This window comes from Carassius carassius, chromosome 21 (assembly GCF_963082965.1).
Source record: "Carassius carassius chromosome 21, fCarCar2.1, whole genome shotgun sequence".
Taxonomy (NCBI): Eukaryota; Metazoa; Chordata; class Actinopteri; order Cypriniformes; family Cyprinidae; genus Carassius; species Carassius carassius.
The window spans coordinates 1307501-1324231 of NC_081775.1; the positions used below are offsets into that span (position 1 = coordinate 1307501).

The following is a 16731-nucleotide window of genomic DNA, read 5'->3' on the forward strand; positions in this document are numbered from 1 at the left end:
TCTGCTGAAGGCCCTCAGGTGTGCGGGACAGCAGGACCAGGTCATCTGACCTCTGACCCCTGTAGAGTGAGGCCGGGCGCAGTAGAGCTCTCCAGCGCTGACGCCAGGTCATTGATGTAGATGTTGAATAGAGTTGGGCTCAGACCGCAGCCCTGCCTCACTCCACGGCCCTGCTGGAAGAACGCGGTTCTGCGGTTACCCATCTTCACCGCACTTTTGCTGTTGGTGTACAGAGATTTAATAATGTCAAATGTTTTGCCGCCAATGCCAATTTGTAGGATTTTGTACAGTAGACCATCATGCCAAATTGAATCAAATGCTTTTTTAAAGTCTACAAAACATGCAAATATTTTCCTTTGTTTGTGGTTGATGTTCTTGTTGATTAGAGTGTGGAGAGAGTAGATGTGGTCGGATGTGCGATGTTTTGGTAAAAAGCCAATCTGTGCTTTATTTAAGATGTTGTGTGCTGAGATGTGTGAGACGATGCGTGTGTGTATGATACTGCAGAACAGTTTTCCCAACACACTGCCCACACTTATCCCGCGGTAGTTATTGGGGTCGAATCGATCGCCGCTCTTAAATATGGGGGTGATGAGTCCCTCAGACCAGATCTCAGGGAAGTGTCCGGACCAGAACACCAGATTAAATCATTTGCCTATTGTTTGAATCATGCTGGGACTGCTGAGTTTAAGCATTTCATTATTAATGTGATCTTGTCCACATGCTTTCTTTAATTTAAGATTTTTAATATGTTCTAATATTTCAGATATTGTTATTGATTTATCTAATGGATTTTGATAAGTCTTAATAGTTTTTTCCATGTCTTCTAGTGTTTGCTTTATTTTACTCTGAGGTTGGTTGAGGTCGGTCGGTTCAATTTTTTGATACAGATTTTCAAAGTAAGATTTCCAAATTGTGCCATTCTGGAGTGATATCTCTAATTTGGGTTTTTGGAGTTTTTTATATAGGTTCCAGAAAGTGTTTTGATCTATTGAATCGTCAATTTCTTCAATTTTAGTTTGAAAATATTTTTCTCTTTTTTTCCACAGCAGTGTTTTGTACTTTTGCAGACAGTCTGAGTAAGAAAGCCGTAATGTCTGGCTGGACGGATCTTTGTGCTTTTTATTGGAAAGTCTCCTGAGTTCTTTTCTGAGACCGGCACATTCATCATCAAACCAGACATCCTTTCTCTTTCTCTGTCCATTGGTTCTATGTTTGGTTTGCTGTTTAATATTAGATAGAGTTATCAATGTTACGAATATGTTATTTAAGTTTTTTGTTGCTAAATTTATTCCATTAATATCTAAAGTGAAATCAGTGGACATAAAGTCATCTAGCATTTTTAATATAGTCGGATTGTTCATATTTTCTTTGAATTGTTCTGAGTTGGATTGATTCCACTTGAGTTTCTGTTTCAGAGGAAACAGTTTTTCAGCTTCAGGTGGAGCAGTTTTGGTTTATTTGACATGGGGCTTTCAGATAAAGCACAGTTTGGCAGTGATCGGACATCGGGAGCTGAGGTCTGACTGTGAAGGCATTGATAAAACTTTGATCAATATCTGTTATTGAATAATCAACCACACTGGCTCCTAATCTGGAGCAGTAAGTGAATCTACCTAATGTATCTCCACGAGTTCTGCCGTTCATGATGTATAATCCTAAACCTTTACAGAGTTTCAACATTTGTTTTCCACTAATGTTCACTGAAGTATCATAGCTGTTTCTCGGTGTGATATTAGATGAGGGATGAAACGTGGTGTCATTGGGGATGTGGTCATTATCTACAATATTTACATAATCAATTTCTCGCCCTGTTCTGGCGTTTAAGTCTCCGCAGATGAGGATGTTTCCTCTGGACTGAAAGTGTAAGATGTCTGTGATGTTGGGAAGCTTTGCTCTTCGTAATAGGGAGAGTCATGAGGTGGAATATAGATTGCACAGAGATAAAGATTAGACTGATATATGACGGATTTCACTTCAAGCCAAATGGATGATTTTCCACTTTTAGCAACTTTAATCGAATGCTTTAAATCGTCTTTGTGCCATATGAGTATTCCACCTGAGTCTCGGCCACATTTAATTTTAGAATTTTTTGATGAAGGAACCATAATTTCCTTGTATCCTATTGGACAATGTAAGGTCTCATTACTACGACACCACGTCTCATGAAAGATACAGATGTCCATGTCTGTTACACTGCTGAGTAAGTCTTGGTCTGCAGTCTTATTACCAAAAGTAGAAGAGTGCAGACCTTGTATATTCCAACAACTGATTTTAAATGATTTCATGAATAGGTGTGTGTGTGTGTGTGTGTGTGTGTGTGTGTGTGTGTGCTATGCAGGTTATGTCCTCAGCCTGGAGCAGATGACGTTCAGCAGATGTCGGATCTGGTTGAGTTCAGCGGCTGCAGGGTTCTGTGGTTGTTGAGCGGCCGCTGCGTAGCTCTTGTGTTGGGATGGAGGTCCGGTGGTCCTTCTGGGCTCTGCTGGAGGACGAGGGCTTCGCCTGTTATCGGAGTTTCTGTTGTTTCTTGCTGTGTTTCCAAGGGCTGTGCTTTTCAGCACTCTGGCGAAGACTTTCACTCCTTGCTTATTGAGATGTATGTGGTCATACATATGATGAGGCTGTATGTCTTTGTGATGGGCGAGATGAACATTAGGAATGAGTGCGCAGCTTCTGGAGAGTTCCACATTATTCCCGTGGATGACGTGGAAAGGCACATCGGTGCGTGGCAGCAGTGTGGACAGAGTTACTCTAGCCTCTGGGAAGCGTTGTGTGGCTCTGATCACCATCTCTCTCATCATAGGAGCCACACGGCCCTTCATGGCCCTTAAATCATTCGTCCCTGTGTGGATTACGATGTGCTTGTAGTTTTCATGTTTACTCTCAGACAGGATCTGAAAAGCACTTCTTGTGTTTGGGCACCAGATTTTCTTGGCTCTCATGTTTGGTAGCAGAAGTCTCTCATTGACATATTTCCCGTTAGAGTCCGTCAGGATAAGAGCATGTGTTTCTCCTGGGTCCTGTGCAGAGGAGCTGTGGATCTGGGGTGCAGGATCAGTCGAGTAGTGAGGTTCTTCTTCCACGCGCTGCTGTTCAGGTTGAGGGTTTTCCATGAGCATCTCTGGACGAGTCAAGGGTTTGGCAGAAGACTCTTTAGGTGCTGAAACAGAGTTGAGTCTTTCTTTCAGATCTGTGATGAGTTTATCTTTGGTGTGGAGTACTGACTTCAAGGCCGATAACTCCTCCTGCATTTCTTTTCTAACTTCCGTTAGTTTTCTTCCTAAAGTTGATTTTACTTCCCTTAGTTCATCTTTGGTTTTCTGAAGTTCTTCTGTCATTTCTTCTCTGTGTCTCTGCAGAGATTCAACTTCTTGTTTTAAGTTCTTTATGTCAATTGTCACTTGTTCCATGTTGTTGTCTTTCAGGTGGGATAGTATTAATTCTTTTATCTCCACGACTTCTACTTCCAGAAGTGAAAAGTTGTCTTTCATTCTTGACATTGGAGATGGAATGGTAGTTGCTGAAGTCACTGTCGTCTTTAGAACTGATTTTTCAGGAGAGGGAACAATGTTCATATTCTTGTCCACTTCATCAGACAGTGCCAGGTTTTTTATTAATTCAAAATCTTTAATGAAGATCTTGAGAGCAGACTCTGATCCCTGGGCCATGACAGTGCCATTTTGATACAAGTTCAGGGTCAAAAATCTTGTTTCATCATTTTTTTCAGCATCTTCAAATGCTAAGATCTGTCTGCCTTTACAGATGCCTCTTTTCTTGGTAAAGGTGAAATGTTGACAGAAGGCAGTGTGCCATAAAGGGCTGTGTTCGGTGTGAAAGAGCAGGTTGTTCATGGCACTGTGTTCTTGTAGATCCGCAAACAGTGTGTCGGGCATCTCCTTCATCTGCTTGTGTCTGAGCATCAGCCTGGAGGCCTCAGAGCTCTTCTGAGGGTAGATGAAGGGGCGTGGCCAGGATGATGCGTTGGCCATCATTGATTTGGAATGTAAACAATCAACTGAAATAACTGCCACTGTTTTGAATTGATTTTGTTTATCATCCCCCAGTGGAGATATACAACTGGTAAAAATGAGTAAATAAGCCAAAAATGGGGAAAATATGACTTTCACTGATTTCTTTAAAATTCCAGTTGTGTCCAAAATGTCCAAGAATGTTTTTTCTGTGCTGTTCTTTCAAACAGGAATCAAGCAAAAGTCCAAACAGAGATAAATAGCACTGTCTATTCAAAATGTTTTTACCTGTCTTATCCTGCAAGTTTTCTTATAGTGGCTGTTGTTGTTGTTGTTGTTGTTGTTTAGCTTGATGTTATCCTTTTCCAACATGAGTATCCTCTTCTGCAGAGGTTATCCTGTGATCAGCTTCTCTTGAACTTTTCCTCAAATTCAGGTGTGACAGTGTAAAAAAAAACTGTCCAGATTCAACAAAATCTTTGTTTAGATGTTGTTGTATGTTGAATCCTCTTTTTTCATTAGCTTGTTAGCAAATAAATCTTATTTTTCTTGCAATTTATCTGGAGCTCAACTCAAGTGTGACTTGTCTCCTTGTCTCTCTCTCTCCCTCTCTCGCTCTCTCTCTCTCCCTCTCTCGCTCTCTCTCTCTCCCTCTCTCGCTCTCTCTCTCTCTCCCTCTCTCGCTCTCTCTCGCTCCCTCTCTCTCTCTCTCTCCCTCGCGCTCTCTCTCTCTCCCTCTCTCGCGCTCTCTCTCTCTCCCTCTCTCTCTCTTTCTCTCGCTCTCCCTCTCTCTCTCTCTCTCGCTCTCCCTCTCTCCCTCTCTCGCTCTCTCTCACTCCCTCTCTCACTCCCTCTCTCTCTCTCTCTCTCTCTCTCTCGCGCTCTCTCTCTCTCCCTCGCTCTCTCGCTCTCTCTCTCTCTCCCTCTCTCTCTCTCTCTCGCTCTCCCTCTCTCTCTCTCGCTCTCTCTCTCGCTCTCCCTCGCTCTCTCTCTCGCTCTCTCTGTATGCATGTGAGAGAGATGCAGGTTGACTCTGTTTGTTTTGCCAGGCTCTGGGTCTGAGGAAGAGGAAGGTGAAGAGAATGAAGAAGAGTCCAGCAGTCAGAGTGAGGGAGAGGAAGAGGGCGAGTCAGGATCAGACTCTGTGGGGTCAGAACACAGCGAAGGTTAGTAAACACACAGACACACACACTTCTGCTATAGGTCAGTCTGTTTGTCTCTGTGGTTTTGTACAACCAAAAACAGTCCCATAGCATATTACCAAGCCATCAAATATCTGGCTGGTCTCCTGGTTCGATAAAGAAAAGGCTTCTGAACATTGAATAATCAGTGTTATGCTCTATTATCTATTATTTCTCTAGTGCTTTATAGTGTCCAAGCAGCTTCACAGATATAAACAGAAAATAAATAATGCAAGCCTTATCAAATTCTGCTGTAAAGCAGCTCTAACAAGACAGTAGTGTCAAACTTCAGCTCCAGACAGTTCGTGTTTTCAGTTCAATAACAGTTCTCAGTATGGTTTCTCCTCTGGACTAAGCAATCAAAAACAGGTAGGTTTATGACACTGCATCATAAGTTGTAGTCTGTCCAGCAGGTAGAAACATGAGACTTCCGGTTAGCTGTACTGTTGGGAATAATATTTGATAACCATTGTTTGGCATTATTTCAGCTGAAGGTAGCTGATTTGACTAATGTATTTCCTTCTTTTTATAACCAGTTGTGTATATTTATTGGTTATCCATTCAAATCAGGGTCTGCAATTAAGAGGTGCTTCAGCCAAAAAGGGCACAAATTCTATAATAAAATATAAAAAACCTGTCCACACAGTTAACCACCAGATCCTCTTGTCAACCCTATTGTCAAAGGGCATCTCAGATCGGTCCTTCAAAGTATCTTGGAGAGGTGAGGTGTACAAGTCTCAACATCTAACTACTGGGGTGCCTCAGGGCTCAGTTCTTGGACCACTTCTCTTCTCTGTCTACATGGCATTATTAGGTTCTGTCATTCAGAAACATGGCTTTTCATACCACTGCTATGCTGATGACACTCAACTCTACCTCTCATTCCATCCTGATGATCCGACGGTAGCTATTCGCATCTCAGCTTGTCTAACAGACATTTCTTCCTGGATGATGGACCATCACCTTCAACTCAACCTTGCCAAGACAGAACTGCTCGTGATTCCAGCAAACCCATCGTTTCATCACAATTTCACCATCAAGTTGATTTCACATCAACCATAACTATGGAGAAGGACCATTGTGACATCTTGATTAATCCCTCTGCTTTACTTAAATGTATCAGCTTAATTTATTTTAATAACACCTGTGCTTCACGGCCTCCTCTTTTTTAGATTGCTCACACATCAGACTTACTGACTAATGATCTATGAAGAAGATGTCTCCTTCCTCTTCTGACTTTATTTCTATTATCTCTGTGGGCAGTTTTTGAGTCCAGTGTTGATGTTAAATTATAATGACCTCGTTACATTGTGATGCAATATGTTATTACATTTGGAAAGATATTTAATTTACGCCACTACAGTTGCAGCTTGAAGTCACGCTTGTATTAAAAATATTTTGAAGGTATTAAAAAGGTAGTAAAAAGTATTAAATTTAACTTAAGAAGTTCTGTATATCCCCTGTTTATGTTTAAAATATCAAAACAGTATTTATGCATTTGTAATTGCAGGTTCAAGTATTTATAGTCCCTCCGAGCTGCATTAAACACTGTGTAAATGCATCTAGACTACACTTCTTATTCAGCTTCTGTGTTTCCACTGCATTGCAAAGATACATTTTCTTGATACTGATTTAATTTGCTTGATAACAACCCAAATGCAAAAAAAATTGTGCACACTTTTATATATTTTTTTTAAATGTAAATTATTCATTTCTGTTACTGCTGTGAACTGACCACACAGAATATGAAGAATAACCAAAATTTTAGGAGTCAGCTATCTAAGGTAGTCCTTGAAATAATCAGCACAACTCTCAGCAAATATTGTCTAATTATCGTTATTGATAAAATCCCAGAAATTTTATAGATATCATTTTTTTCCACTAATTTGTCATTTATATAATTGATATAATTTATTGATAATAATTGTTGAAATATAATACTTTTGACTCATTGCTTAATACTTTTTCTTAACAATGGTTTAAAGACTGAAATTTTAAGTTTATCATTTTACAAAACTTTTTTTTTGGAAAATCTTATCTGAACTTTACATTATGCCTTTTACAGTAATTGTACGGTTTAATATGGTGCTGTAGACATTGCCATATACCCCGCTCATATGGTATTCATTTTATTTGCATAGCTTTAAAAAATCCTGCACAAACCCTGTCAAAAGGACATTTTAAATCTTGCACACACCTACCCCAAATTCAAGATATGGGCCATTTAAATGCACAATTAAACTGAATATGTTAGAGCTGTTGTGGTTAAAGTGAAATGTAAATCGCGAAATTACCTTTAGATCTGCTCACATTGCATTGTGAGATTTTATGCTTTTTTTTTTTTGCAATGTTGAGTGTTCGTGTTTTGTCTTGTTTAGGTGCAATGAGTGATGAAGAACAGTCAGAGGAGGAAGAAGAGGACCGAGAAAATGGAAACCACATTCCTCCCAGTAAGCATTTCATCAGCAGCGCTTTTTTAGTGTTGTCAGATATCTTTCACATTAGTCTGGTTGTGCTGTGTGTGGTGTTGTGCTGACAGTTCCAGAGTCCCGGTTTGATCATGACTCGGAGGTGAGTGTTGAGGAAGAGGAGGAAGAAGAGGCAGCCGAGGAGGCCGGAGACGTCACCCCACAGTCTCCCTCTCATTCAGCCACTCCAGAAGACAACTTCATCCCCGAATCACCACCCATCTCACCCGTAGAGCTGAAGAAAGAGCTGCCCAAATACCTGCCGGCTCTACAGGTACACTCACACCTGTCTGCTCGCTAGGGATGCAACGGTTAGGGTTAGTCCACGGTTCGTTACGTACCTCTGTTTTAACCACACTGTTTTCAGTTCGGTTCTGATAGCTTGGAACATCAAAGGCTTATCATTGCCATGTCATTACAAGATTAGATGCTTGGCCTTTTCAAATACAAGCGGGGAGGCGTTTCCTCATCTCAACATGTGAACACACACACACACACACACACACACACACACACACACACACGTGACCTGATGTCCCTCTGTGTGTAGGGCTGCCGGAGCGTGGAGGAGTTCCAGTGCTTGAACCGCATTGAAGAAGGCACTTACGGTGTCGTCTACAGAGCCAAAGACAAGAAGACGGATGAAATCGTGGCCCTGAAGCGACTGAAGATGGAGAAGGAGAAGGAGGGCTTTCCCATCACCTCCCTCAGAGAGATCAACACCATCCTGAAGGCCCAGCACCCCAACATCGTCACCGTCCGGGTCAGAAAACACTCTGTTAACACACAGCGGTGTACAAGTATCTCTGGTCAGGGTTTAATTCACCCTTCCACAGTTTAAGGCCTTGAACAAAGCTGAAAAGTCTGAAATTCATAAACTCAGGGCATTAAATGTTGCATGTATTGCAAGCATGATTATTTCAAAAATTGAATGAAGTGAAAATAGAGGGTTTATGGTTTAAACGACAACAAGTGTCTGTTAGTGGGGTATTATGAAAATTTCCTTTTGAATTAAGTAAATTTTTCTGAAAATCATTGGCAGATATTTATTCTTGTTTAATCATAAAACAGTTTGATCAGTTTCTCAGAAAACAAGATGTGTCCTTTTGCTTCTCAAGTAAATGTATCATGATTTATTTAATTTGCACTGCATACAATGTGCAATAATAGATTTTTAATTAGTTAAAGGTAATGGAGATTAGGGCTGGGCGATATACAAAAAAAAAAGATATCTCGATATTGTCAATTTTTACGATATTCGATATATATCTCGATATGTTTGCATTTGCATTTAAATAATAAAAAAAAAACATGATTTTCTTTTGCCCATTAAAAAAAAACAACAAAAAAACTATTTAGATTAAACAGCTAATTTAATCAGTTAAAAAATCTAGACCAAGAGAGCACTTACTGCTTTTTATTAAATGAATACATGTAGGCCTATATGTAACTGAAGCAGTGCAAATTAAGTAACAGTTACAGAAAGTGCATTCTGTCAACTTTTTAGTGCATGCAATTCACAATTTAAACTATGCAACTGGGATAAGTATTTTATTTTAATTTTTTTTTTAAAGTTTTTAAGCTAAGAACACAAGTCTGTCAACTGTCTGTGGTTTTAAGAGAAGCTCTGTGGCATGAAACTATGTTCCTACTGACACTAAAAACCCTCTTAGATGGGGAGCTAGTTGCTGAAGCACATAGCTATTTCTTATATATAAATATATATAAATGAATACCAAAGACTTTTGCATTTTCTCTGTCTATATTATGGAAACTGGTAAACATATCAGTGAAATTCCCCAATAGTAATTCCAAATGGCCATAGCCTATGTTTCTCTATTCAAACATCAGCGGTCGAGTAAGTGCATTTATTTTGCGATCACAAATGCAAACAATACAGTTGAGATCTCACGACAGAACACAGACCGGCTGAACGACGCTTTCATTAGATCGCTCAATTCCAGCTTGTTAATGTTTTCAGATTATCGTCAGCGGCTCTTCCGCAATGAGGAGTGAGCACGTGCGCATGGTTGCCAGATTGCTTAAAATAAGCAAACACCGGGCAGAAAATGTATCCTTGTAACAGTGGAGCTCTGATTGGGAGATTTAAACTCTTGTTATCTGGCAACCGCTATCATTACAGCTCTCGTAGTAGAGGGGCGTAGAGCAGTCAGCAGTTACAGGTTCCTTTTTTGGACATTCGGCGCGTTCTTTTGGGAAAGTATGCTTGAATTTGAAATATTCGATATTCCCGATATATTCAAATTGTACATCGTCGTCAAAATTATTCCGATATTATCGCTAATATTCGATATATCGCCCAGCCCTAATGGAGATCTGTTGTAAGTTGCGCTTTCATTGCTAATACAAGACATTTACATTTAGAGACCTTACTGATTCTTGTATTCCCTTCAGTTTATTCCATGCATTTTCTTTATTTGATCTTAAAATCTTAAATTCATCAAACCTGCTGAAACCCTGACAATGCAGATTTGACTTTTGATGGGTTTAATAGCTTATACAGATTTAACCCTGATTGTTTTAGATGTTGTAATGAACAGGATTTTTAATGGTTTCCATTAATGGTGTGTGTTGGATCTCCTGCGTGTGCTCTCTGCTTGCTGTAGGAGATCGTTGTGGGAAGTAATATGGATAAAATCTACATTGTGATGAATTATGTGGAGCATGATCTGAAGAGTCTAATGGAGACCATGAAACAGCCCTTCCTGCCCGGTACGACCCTGACCGCACTAAAGCACACTGAATGATTAATTCTTGCCACGATGAGGCGCTTGTCTCACATCTCTTCTGTGTCCTGCACAGGTGAAGTCAAGACACTGATGATCCAGCTGCTGAGAGGCGTCCGTCATCTCCATGATAACTGGATCCTCCACCGTGACCTGAAGACCTCCAACCTGCTGCTGAGCCACAAAGGCATTCTGAAGGTCAGGGGTCATCTGCAGAATTCTCCAGTTACACATCACCAGTGTTGGGGAAAGTTACTCAAAATAATGCAAAGTAAAGCATTTTCTGTTTGAGCCGTGTCCTAGCCCATAGTTGGAGATGCACAGTGCTAGATGAAGACTTAGTGACTTTGCACACCCCATTAGTGTTTTTTCTTTCTTCTTTTTCCAAACAAAAAGAGCTGGTTATGAAGTCTTAATGGGTTGCGTTTCAGTCACTATTTCATAATCATTCTGTTGTCTGACAACAGAAACAATAAAAGGTATCAATGTATCATATTTTATTGGGAATTTAGCTGCATCAAAATACAGTATGTGGGCTGAGAGAGGCAAACAAATGTAATAGTAAATGTACATTTTGAATGTTCAGAAGACGTGAGCTAACCCGTCCTGCAAAAATATAAACAGGCATAGTAAGTAAATTGCTCAGTACATATAAAAGAGAAGTAATGGGAACCTTTCCCAATTCTTTTTTCATGGGTCTAATAGACATGAACAAGTTATTGAAAAAAATCTGACATTTTTAAACATGTCTAGTCTTCATGCTCTATGTATTAGTATGGTTTCACTAATAATAAACATACATTTGCGAAAAGCATCCATATTCATCCATGCCCATGTTGAGTAGAGATTTAAAAACTTGAAAAGTGTTAATTTAAGGTACATTTAGAACAGTTAAAAATGTGCAAATAGATTGCGATTAAATATTTTAATGGGTCAACAGCCCTAATAATTACTTTACTTTTTATGGAAAGTAATGCGTTACGTAACTTTTGAGTTACTTTTTAAAGGGGTTATATGACGTTTCTAAAAAGAACATTATTTTGTGTATTTGGTGTAATGAAATGTTAATGTGGTTTAAGGTTCAAAAACACATTTTCCACATACTGTACATTGTTGCTCTTCTATGCCCCACCTTTCTGAAACGCATCAATTTTTACAATCCTTATCGTTCTGAAAAGCGAGGTGTGCTCTGATTGGCCAGCTATCCAGTGCGTTGTGATTGGCCAAATACCTCAAGTGGGTTACACTCCTTAACAAACTGTGATGATGTGTGTCCTGGTGCGACCAGATAAAACAATAAAACCCATTACAAACAAGGCATTTGTAGCATCCAGTGGGGACATAATTACTGATTATAATGACTTCTACTGTGTTTTTAAGCGATGTGTATCGTGCTGCTTAAAAACATGTCTGCATTTGTGATCGGAGAAACAACAAGCTCTACTCTACGCTGCTCAAAACTCACTTTGAATCATCAGTGGCAAAGACTTTAAATATGAAAACATACTTACAGACTGTGAGTCAGAAGCACCAGACTGTCCTTGCAAAGTTTGAACATACTCACTCACTATAGAAACAGTCCTCTATAGTTCCTCTATAGATATTTCCTTCCAAATTCAAAAGTAATGCATTACTTTAAAAAATGAATCTGATTACATCACTTGCATTCCCCCCACACTGGACACAGCAGCTTGTTCATATAATCAGCTGTGCAGGGTTCTATGTATTGCTCTACTAGTAGTGTTCTTTAATGATGTGGGAATTGGGATCTTAACTGAGATGTGACTGTGTTTTGTAGATTGGAGACTTTGGTTTGGCTCGAGAGTACGGCTCTCCGCTCAAGCCCTACACACCTGTGGTGGTCACGCTGTGGTACCGCTCACCTGATCTGCTGCTGGGGGCAAAGGTCAGTGGACCGCACTGGAGCCAGTCTTCAGACACTCACAAATCATCATTCTGAAGAAGTGTTCATTTGTGGACGGATAAGAGCTGTGCGATATATCATCTGACTCTTGGCCTTATAAATGTTCAAATGCTGATAAAAAGTAAAAATCAGTTTAAACTTATTGTAAGAGTTAATTTCTGATGCTCCTGCAAACAAATCACCACCCTGAGTATGAAGAATAGCCAAGTCATCTGTCCACAGCCATCCTGTTAAATTACCAGCACAATAACACGCTCGGAAAAATTCTTATTATCATTATCAACTAAATTTCAGAAAATATAGGGATAATTTTTGTCATCATTATTTCACACCCTTACTGCAGGTAGCAAATATTTCATGTTCTAGTTTTTAACAAAAACTAGGGGTGTCCCAATCAGGGTTTTTGTGTCCCCAAGCCAAGTAATTGAATATTAAGTATCTGCTGATACAGCGTCCCGATCTGATACTTGTATATTCCTATAGAAATGTATGTTTGGTGCACATTCAAGTACAATAAAGTTTTAAAAATCAATCCAGTGTATACAGAGTTGTGAAGAGAGTATAAGTAGGCCTGTCACGATAACAAATATTGCTGGACGATAAATTGTCCAAGAAATTATCGCGATAAACGATAATATTGATGTTCTAAGACCAGTTTCAACTAACATAATGATAATGGCATAATGACGCATGTACCGTATTTTCCGGACTATATGTCGCACTTTTTTTCATAGTTTGGCTGGTCCTGCGACTTATAGTCAGGTGCGACTTATTTATCAAAATTCATTTGACATGAACCAAGAGAAAACATTACCGTCTCCAGCAGTGAGAGGGCGCTCTATGCTGCTCACTGCTCCTGTAGTCTACACTGAAGACATATAGCGCCCTCTCGCGGCTGGAGACGGTAATGTTTTCTCTTGGTGCTTGGTTCTAAATAAATGCGACTTATAGTCCGGTGCGACTCATATGTTTTTTCTCCTCATCATGACGTATTTTTGGACTGATGCGACTTATACTCAGGTGCAACTTATAGTCCGAAAAATACAGTACTCCTTTTTAACTTATTTTATTTTATGGCATATTCAGAGCAAGAAATACCAACATGTTGACTTTGTGTGGCTTAATATTTGTTAATTTTGTATGCTATATTATGTTTATATGCCAATTAGGGATGCTCCTATTGACCGTTTAACCGTTAGCCGAAAGTAAACACTTTGACCGATGAAATTCACATATCACGTTTTTTTTTTGTGCTCAAGTTCGTTATTTCAAATGCGGTATGCACGCTCATAATGGAAGAGACGCGCTCGTTTTTTTTGGGTGCACCCAAAAAGAGTTTTTTTAAACTTTTCTTTGAAAATAAATCTTGTAGCAGAGTTACAGCAAGGGTTTTTCGGTGGTGGAAATCCATTACTGAAATCTCCTTGTTGTAACGGTGATCGCAGCTGATGGATGCTTAACGACAGACGACTCTGGAGCGCAACTGCACGAGCGCTGTGTGTGTGTGTGTGTGTGTGTGTAACTCACTGCACGCGTTGACACGCAACCACACGCCTACAGACATGTTTAGCTGAGCAAGCCAAATGAAGCGAGCGAAAAGTAGGCCCATTTCGACAGATAGGGCAATGAAGTTACTTGCAAAATATGCTACGCGGTATTAAAGTAAAGCAGTAGTGCAAGTACAATGCAATCTCACTTGAGACGCAAACATCCACAAGCAAATGAAAGGCGCCTCCCAAAGCTGGCCACTCTAGTGAGACGTTCTCTCTTTATTCCCAGGACATCTGCTCCACACTAACCCCACATCATGACATGTTACATTTTTTAAATAAAAATGTAAAGAAATTATCGTGGCCAAAAATATTATCGAGCTAATATTTTTTTTATCGTGGCTTTGGATAAAAGCGTCTGCTAAATGACTAAATGTGATGTAGGACTGGTGATAATGGTGGACGGTTGATCTTGAGGTTTTGCAGTCTTGTCAGCTTGTTTGAGTCACGCTTGTGTTTGCTCCTCTCAGGAATACTCCACAGCGGTGGACATGTGGTCGGTCGGCTGTATATTTGGAGAACTTCTCACACAGAAACCTTTATTCCCTGGCAAATCAGAGATCGATCAAATCAACAAAGTTTTTAAGGTATGCTTCATCACATCTTGAATGTCTGAAGAGTCAAATAAACCTTTTTTTTTTGTTCATCTGAAGGAAGTGTATCACTCATTTACAGATCTTTCCATAGTCTATGGAGCAGCATTGTCCATGTATCCATTCCATTATAGCTGCAAACACCAAACTGGAGTACATGACATGACCTTAGACCTTGTTTTTGATTTTTACGTTCACAGTCTCTCTACCTGTGTGTGTGTGTGTGTGTGTGTTTAGGACTTGGGCTCTCCCAGTGAGAAGATTTGGCCGGGATACAGCGAGCTGCCTGCGGTGAAGAAGATGACTTTCACAGAATATCCTTACAATAACCTGCGCAAGCGCTTTGGGGCGCTGCTGTCCGACCAGGGCTTTGACCTCATGAACAAGTAAGAAATCAAACCCTTGCGAGGTATTAAAGCGCTGAGTGGCTGTTGAGCAACACGTGGCCGTCCTGTTAACTGGCCTGAAACACATTATTATTCACCGACTGAAAGCCATTGTTTTTCTGAAGTGCTGCATCAGTGCAGAAACAGCTGCTTCACATTATGAAACACTGGAGTTAAAAACAAAAGGCTCCGAACACTGATGCCTTATAAATGTGATTGTGCTGTGAAGTACCAGTAAATGTGTCCCTGTGTCCACGTGTCTTTTTATGACCAAATAAGGGACACAGGACTTTTATATAATGGTATTATGTAAAATATAAATAAAATAGTTTAATTATTTTTTGAACTGCAGTTGGTTGGATGGACACATTTAACTTTTGTTCTGGAAACCTGAAGCATTTCAGGATATTCACAAACCTTGTCATTGCGCCTGTGGAACATCAGCAGCAGTGTAACTGAACGTGAATCATTCATTTGGAAATAAACAGCCATCGATTTGAACGTCGCTACGAGATGTTGGTTCATTTTCAGATGTTTCTGGCTTCAGTTGAAATCTCTTAAGGGGTTCTTGTTTCCAAAGTTTAAGAGGCCCTGATGTAAGGGATGCTAATGCGCACAGACGGCCCTGAAAGGTCACGTCCCGTCTGAAAGCCTCATCACAGCCTGGCTGCAAATACCACATTCATATGAGAGCGCAGTGGAGGAAATGGGACACAGAGAGGAGTAGAAAGAGGAAAGACTTTTAAAACTCAGATTTTTTAGAAATGTAGCATTGCATCAGTGTCTCATCAATGGATGCTCTGCAGTGAATTGGTGCCGTCAGAAAGAGAGTCCAAAAAGCCGATAAAAACATCATCATAATCACATCATCATCCATCAGTTAACATCTGGAGAAGACAAAAGCTGAAGTCTATAATCCATAATAACTCTTCCTCCAGTGAAAAAGTGGTCTGGACTGAATCAGGAGAGATATCTGCACAGATCAAGCAGCGTTTGCATGAGGACATTGCTGTAAAGGAGATAATGATAATATCTGAAGATCTGAACATGAACAAACAGTTGCCCAGAATTATTGCACATCTGTCTTTATATTGTTTTATTGACGGATCGTACAGTCGTGGCCAAAAGTTTTGAGAATTACATAAATATTAGTTTTCAAAAAGTTTGCTGCTAAACTGCTTGCTCTCAATCAACTTCTGGGCCAAATCCTGACTGATAGCAACCGATTCTTTCATAATCACTTCTTGGAGTTTGTCAGAATTAGTGGGTTTTTGTTTGTCCACCCGCCTCTTGAGGATTGACCACAAGTTCTCAATGGGATTAAGATCTGGGGAGTTTCCAGGCCATGGACCCAAAATTTCAACATTCTGGTCCCCGAGCCACTTAGTTATCACTTTTGCCTTATGGCACGGTGCTCCATCGTGCTGGAAAATGCATTGTTCTTCACCAAACTGTTGTTGGATTGTTAAAAGAAGTTGCTGTTGGAGGGTGTTTTGGTACCATTCTTTATTCATGGCTGTGTTTTTGGGCAGAATTGCGAGTGAGCCCACTCCCTTGGATGAGAAGCAACCCCACACATGAATGGTGTCGGGATGCTTTACTGTTGGCATGACACAGGACTGATGGTAGCGCTCACCTTTTCTTCTCCGGACAAGCCTTTTTCCAGATGCCCCAAACAATCGGAAAGGGGCTTCATCGGAGAATATGACTTTTCCCCAGTCCTCAGCAGTCCATTCACTATATTTTCTGCAGAAGATCAATCTGTCCCTGATGTTTTTTTTGGAGAGAAGTGGCTTCTTTGCTGCCCTTCTTGACACCAGGCCATCTTCCAAAAGTCTTCGCCTCACTGTGCGTGCAGATGCGCTCACACCTGCCTGCTGCCATTCCTGAGCAAGCTCTGCACTGGTGGCA

General features: G+C 40.3%; 2 protein-coding genes across 4 annotated transcripts in view; one reads left to right on the forward strand and one right to left on the reverse strand.

Moving 5' to 3' along the window:
- LOC132097344 (uncharacterized) overlaps positions 1-16731 on the reverse strand; it is a 404710-nt gene that overhangs the window by 124933 nt on the left and 263046 nt on the right. The window lies entirely within an intron of this gene.
- The window catches only part of LOC132097336 (cyclin-dependent kinase 11B-like), a 29250-nt gene that overhangs the window by 9180 nt on the left and 3339 nt on the right, over positions 1-16731 (forward strand). For all 3 annotated transcript variants that reach the window (XM_059502972.1, XM_059502973.1, XM_059502974.1), the window contains 9 exons: positions 5021-5137; positions 7531-7602; positions 7692-7894; positions 8171-8383; positions 10248-10353; positions 10444-10565; positions 12166-12273; positions 14312-14428; positions 14672-14820. In XM_059502972.1, the coding sequence (XP_059358955.1) occupies positions 5021-5137; positions 7531-7602; positions 7692-7894; positions 8171-8383; positions 10248-10353; positions 10444-10565; positions 12166-12273; positions 14312-14428; positions 14672-14820 (1207 nt within the window). The remainder of the gene's footprint in view (positions 1-5020; positions 5138-7530; positions 7603-7691; positions 7895-8170; positions 8384-10247; positions 10354-10443; positions 10566-12165; positions 12274-14311; positions 14429-14671; positions 14821-16731) is intronic.